The following is a 6078-nucleotide window of genomic DNA, read 5'->3' as shown; positions in this document are numbered from 1 at the left end:
TATATATATATATATATATATATATAATATGTATGTGTGTGTGTTTGTTTATAGTTCATCAGCAGCTGCAGCATACAGCAGGTTGGACTGAAGGTGTTGACCTCTCTGACTGACTGCTCTGGTGCAGTGGACCTGCTCTGCCAGCAGGGGGCGATAGACACGGTGCTGCACACACTGCACATGTTCCCGACAGAGAGAGGTACATGGCTCACATTACCAGAGAAAATATAGTTCAGCTGCACAAGAACACTACACTTATGAACGATTCGTAATTTATTTGATAGTTTGTGTTTCAACAATGTTTAAAATAATGTTAACTTACTTTTTATATAAATTAATGTTTCTGTTCGGTGCCCTGAGATGACTTCTATTGTGACTTGGCGCTATATGAATAAACTAAATTGAAAACTGAATTAAACCATAAATCATTAATCTTCTCTTATAAAAGAGTCGTATTTAATTCATTTGTGCTGGCTGATATATAAACTGATAAAGTAAATGTTTTATTTGTCCTGGTTAATGTAAAGTTTAGTTTCTTGCTCTGCTTATTTCATCCTTTATGATTGCTACACGTATTTAATTATTGTTTCTGACAAATGTTTAGCTTTCATATCTATCTCATTAAGGAAACAGATTTTTTAAATAGTAGGTTAAAATAGATATAACCAGATTTTTAGCTGTTTATTTCTCCTGTATGAGGTTAGGTTATTGTAACATGGTTGCCTTCAGCACTGATGTTTTAGTTGTTTTTATTTTTTTAAATCTGAGGACTGGAAGAACTTTAGTTATGCTGAGCATCTTCTATATTTATGTCCAGTTACTACTTTCTAAATTGAAGTTGTGTATATTTCTTTTAATTATTATAATAAAATCTGCTTAATTTGCTATTAACTGCAAGAAAAAAAATTACAATTCAGTTTATTTATATAACGCCAAGTTACAACAGAAGTCATTTCAGGGCACTGAACAGAAAAAATTAACCTGAACTCGAGCCCAATGCTCAGTTGAAGGATTGTGACGTTCAAAACATTTGAATGTTTCTGTATTTTCTCAGAGATACACTACTGTGGTTTGAGCCTGCTCAGCCACCTCGTGTCGAAGAGGAAACTCTCGAGGATGATCGTTCCTGTCCTGGCCTCTGTTGTCGTTGCCTCCCTCCGTCAGTACGGACAAGACCCTGAGATGCTGCTGAAGGTTAACTGAGGGGTTGGTGGGAATAATAACCTGATGCAACTGTGTGTTTTACACTTGAATGAAAGACCGAGGAATAGGAGGACGCTGCAGTGCTAATACTGTTAAACCACTTTGAAGCTTCTTTGCAGATGGAAGTTTTTTTGTTTTGCTTGTGTGATAGTAATACAACTAGCTTAAGATCTTCAGATCATACATCTTATGACAGTTGTGTGTGTTGTAGTGTTTTCAGGTGGCACTGAGGATGCTGGATGCCTGCTCAGCGGCTGCAGCTGAGCTGCTGACGAAAGACTTTGACAGACAGATCTTCCAGCTCCTTAGAAAGGAGAGCGACCCGAGCACAAGTCCAGTGAGTTCAACCACCGTCAGACAGAGATGCATCCTTTTGAGGGGAGGACTCAAGTTTGTGGACATTTTTCAAATTTGGCACAAAACGTTACATCTTAAAGATCAGTTTCCCCCTTTGCTAAATTTTTAAAGTGATAAGTTGCTTGAAAACTGAAAAAATATATAGAATGTATGCTTAAATTTCTTGCAGTTCCTGCTGTTTGAGTTTAATCTTTATTTGCAGATGGTAAAATGTTTCATCTGAAACTAAACATAACCTTTTTAAGAATCTTTCTCCAGGTTAAGTGTCTGCAACCCTTACATTTAAAAGAAAAATTGTCAAAAATTTTACTAAATAAAGTTTGTAGAGACATAAAATACACTTGGCCTAAAAATAGCACTTGAATAATTTTCATGTATGTACTATATTTGAAGCAGCTACAGTTTATAGTACTGAGTGATTGTTTTTTATTTTTTATTTTAACTCACTGCCCTGGCAGGCGGGTGATCATGTAATTGTCTCTGTGTGTGTGTTTGGGTTTTGTCTGTGAGGAAAAATGAGAGTGAAGTGCTCAATATGGAACAATAAGATCTCAAATATTAGATGGAGCTAGGTTGTTGAGAGCTTTGTAGGTTAGAAGTAAGATTTTGAATTAAATTCTGGACTTGACAGGGAACCAGTGGAGAGAAGCTAAAACTGGAGAGACATGATATCTCCCACTAACTCCAGCTAAGACTCTGGCAGCAGCATTTTGATTAACTGAAGATTTTTTAAAGAAGAATTTGGACATCCAGATAACAAACCATTGCAGTAGTCCAGTCTAGACGTGACAAATGCATGAACCAGTTTTTGCTTCATTTTTAGATAAGATGTTTCTAATTTTAGAGATATTACATAGGTGGAAGAAGGCGTAACGTTTTTAATGTGGGGGATAGGGTCATCCAGGTTTTTATGTCTTTAAGACATGTTTGTAGTCTAAGTAGCTGATTGGATTCATTGGGTTTAATGGACAAATATAGTTGTGTGTCATCAGCATAACAATGGAAATGTATCCCATGCTGTTTATTAACTTACCTAATGGAAGCATATACAAGGTGAAGGGTAGTGGTCCAAGCACTGAACCTTGAGGAACTCTATGACTAACGTTGGTGTATGATGAAGATTCATTATTTACATTTACAAATCGGAATATATCAGATATATATGATTTAAACCAATTTAGAGCCGTTCCTGTAATTCCAACATCAAGTCTCTGTAATATAATATTATGATCATCTGTATCAAATGCAGCACTGAGGTCTGCCAGGACCAGTGTAGACACCTGTCCATTGTCAGAGGCCATGAGAATATCATTAGTAACTTTCACCAGTGCAGTTTCAGTGCTGTGGTGAGCTCTACACCCTGACTGACACTCTTCAAACTGATTATTTATTTGCAAATGATCACTTAACTGAGCAGCAACTATTTTCTCTAGAATTTTTTTTGATGAAATTTAGATTAGATGTAGGTCTATAATTGGCTCGGATTCCTGAGTCAATGTTATGTTTCTTAAGTAAAAGTTTAATTACAGCAATCTTAAAGCTCTGTGGTACGTGATCATTTATTAGAGACAAATTAAGCAGATCCAAGACTGGGTCATTAATTAAGGGAAATACCTCTTTAAACAGTCTGGTTGGGATGAGATCTAGCAGACATGTGGATGGTTTGGATGAGGTTATTATTTTTGACAATTCAGAAAGCGACAAAAACAATCCAAACATTAATCAGGTTCTAGTGACATTTTTAAAGTTGTCTCGTCTGACACAGAACCAGAGGCGATACTAGAAATGTTGGTTTGAAATTTTTCCTTAATTGAAACAATTTTATTTATAAAGACTCTCGTGAACTATTCATTGCTTATAGTTGTAGGGATACATGAATCAACAGAGAGAGGATTTTTCATTAGACTAGTTATGGTACTGAAAAGGAACCTGGGGTTATTTTTATTCTCATCAATTACAGATGAATAATATAAAGTTCTAGCTTTACGGAGTACATTTTTATACGTTAGCAGGCTATCTCTCCAGGATAAGTAAGATTCCTCAATGTTAGTGGAGCGCCATTTTCTTTCTAGTTTTCTAGACATTTTTAAAGTACGTAAGTCAGAATTGAACCAAGGAGCTAATCTCCTCTGATTGATTATTTTATTTTTCTTTTCAGCGGAGCAGCTTTACCAAGTGAAGTTTGCAAAATAGTTGTAAAATTATCAACTGGATGGTCTAAGTCACTGCTCAGACATAGACATATATTTAAAAAAAAGTTCAGATAATTAATTAATTAATTTTTCTCCTTGTGACGTTACGTTAAGACACCTGGAATGTCTTTCTCTTTCTGCTTGCCATCAGCTTGGGAAACTGGCGTGCTGGGCCATGTCTAAGATGTTGTGCGACTCAGATGTTCACCACAAAATGTTGGAAAAAGCCTGCATGGACGGAGACATGACAATGGCAGGGTGCCTGATCGAACTGTGCTCCGACGTCACCAGAAAGACAAAGAACGAGTCTCTCATTTATCAGGTGAGGTTAGAAAACCCTATTTCAGCTCAGATTGGAAACTTGTAGCTTTTGATGAAGTGGTACTACAGCCCGGCTTCTGTACTTGTGACTTTTCAGATGCGTGAGAAAGGTGGACCCTTGGAGCTGGTGGAGCTCCTGCTGAGCCGAGGCGTTCACGAGCAGCACCTCCGCAGGGCCCTGGCTGTGAGTGTGAAGAGGGGCGATGGACCGACCGTCATCCTGCTGCTCAGTCGACTGGGTTTGGACCTGAACAACAGCGCTCTCTGCCTGGGGGGCTTTAGACTGGGCAGGCTGGATGCCTCTTGGCTGAGCCCCCTGCTGGCTGAGCAAGGCAGAATTCCTAGTCTAAATTACAACAGTAAGGAAGATGAGTGGATTTTAGATTGGATCAGTTTGTTTTCCAGCCTTTGATTCTGATGAGCAATGTTTCTCAGGTGTTGTTTAGGAGCTTGGCTTGTTAAAACAAATATCTGAGATCCTAACGGACAGTGAAACAAGTTGTGGCTCTGGTTTAGACATTCCTGTTTTCTGTTTTCAAGGTAAAGGGATCAGTTTGGCGAAGTACGTACAGTCTTTCTGGAGGTCAAAGAGCATCAGCGGTTTTTCCAGACTGATGTCTGACCAGTGTCTGACGTCTGGCTACATTTCTGACGAGAGCGATGACTCCAGCTTTAATTCTTTCTCTGCAGATGACAGCTTGTTTATCAATGACGACATGGATGAGAGTGATGGTAACGTTTAAGAGATAATGATTCAAGTCTCGTGCTCACAGATGCTTGTTTTTATTTTCAGTTCCCATAGCAAAATTAGGGGTTAAAGTGGTTCTATCCTTGTATTTCTGGGTGCATTCAGCACAATGTGAAATGACTCTACTGTAGTTTTGGATCATTAATCCTCACTAAAGGGACATTAGAAAACTCAGGCCCAGGAGGCTTCATCGGCACAAAGACTTGATATGTTTTGCTCTTAAACAAAATAACACCCTAAATGATTATTAAAAACCAGGCTTGAAACTGTACTGTACCAGTCATTTCTGGACAAATGGGGAGAAATATGGTCTATGTCGACTCACGGCAACATCACCTTATGAAATCTAAATAAACTCTCTGCACTGTGATTTCAGCTCACTGCTCTGTAATATCTAATATATGATGATGACACTACATTATATACGGTTGTAGGTAAACATGTTTATATAGGTACTGTATATACATTTTACAAAAGTAAATAGAGTAAAAGCCCATGGATTATATTATAACATTATACTGCTGATGGAAATTCTGTCATGATGAATTCCAAAGGTTAAAAAATAAAGCATCTGGACTTCTATTCTTTATTTATAGAAGTTTTGCGTTAAAACTTGGAAGTGTGAAGGTCCAAGTTTTAAAATGCACAGGATCAGAACTTTACTTCATCCCACAGAGACAGAAGTAAAAAAAAAAAAAAAAAGAAGAAGAAAGACAACAAACTCATAAAAAACAATCTCAAAACCTGCAGATACCTTAACTGGGATTTGGTCAAATGTACAAGGGAATGTAGACCAGTGGTTCTCATATATGGGGTCCACGGAGCCCCAGGGGTCCGTGAGCCAGTGCTTGAGGATCCCCCCCAAGAAAAAAAAAAAAAAAAAAAAAATATATATATATATATATATATATATATATAATTTTTTTACAAGCACGTAGATCGGGGGTGCCCACACTTTTTCAGCATGCGAGCTACTTTTAAAATGACCAAGTCAAAGTGATCTACCTACTATAAGGCCATGTTTACACGAGAACAACCTCTGGAAACTAGTGTTTTTTCAGTGTTTATTTGTGTAATAAACAAAAAATAAATAAAAAAATGAGTGGGTTTACACAAAAAATACTGTAGTTTCCATTTCAGTCACGTTGCCAGATAAGAAATTATGAACTATAGTCCTGTGGCTTTAAAATGTTAGTATTTTGATCTAAACGGTCATATGTGCTGAGTAAAGATATTCTAAGATGAGGTGTGTGTTGT

The 6078-nt window shown here is 37.4% G+C and overlaps 1 protein-coding gene across 1 annotated transcript in view; it reads left to right on the top strand.

Annotated features, from left to right (window-relative positions):
* The window catches only part of lrrk2 (leucine-rich repeat kinase 2), a 55122-nt gene that overhangs the window by 18921 nt on the left and 30123 nt on the right, over positions 1–6078 (top strand). Inside the window, exons 5-10 of the mRNA XM_037683101.1 lie at positions 94–199; positions 1055–1194; positions 1415–1540; positions 3904–4074; positions 4171–4432; positions 4614–4805. Of these exons, the coding sequence (XP_037539029.1) occupies positions 94–199; positions 1055–1194; positions 1415–1540; positions 3904–4074; positions 4171–4432; positions 4614–4805 (997 nt within the window). The remainder of the gene's footprint in view (positions 1–93; positions 200–1054; positions 1195–1414; positions 1541–3903; positions 4075–4170; positions 4433–4613; positions 4806–6078) is intronic.

Source organism: Nematolebias whitei, chromosome 10 (genome assembly GCF_014905685.2).
Source record: "Nematolebias whitei isolate Nwh7 chromosome 10, NemWhi1, whole genome shotgun sequence".
NCBI lineage: Eukaryota > Metazoa > Chordata > Actinopteri > Cyprinodontiformes > Rivulidae > Nematolebias > Nematolebias whitei.
This window is presented reverse-complemented; position numbering and strand designations above follow the sequence as displayed.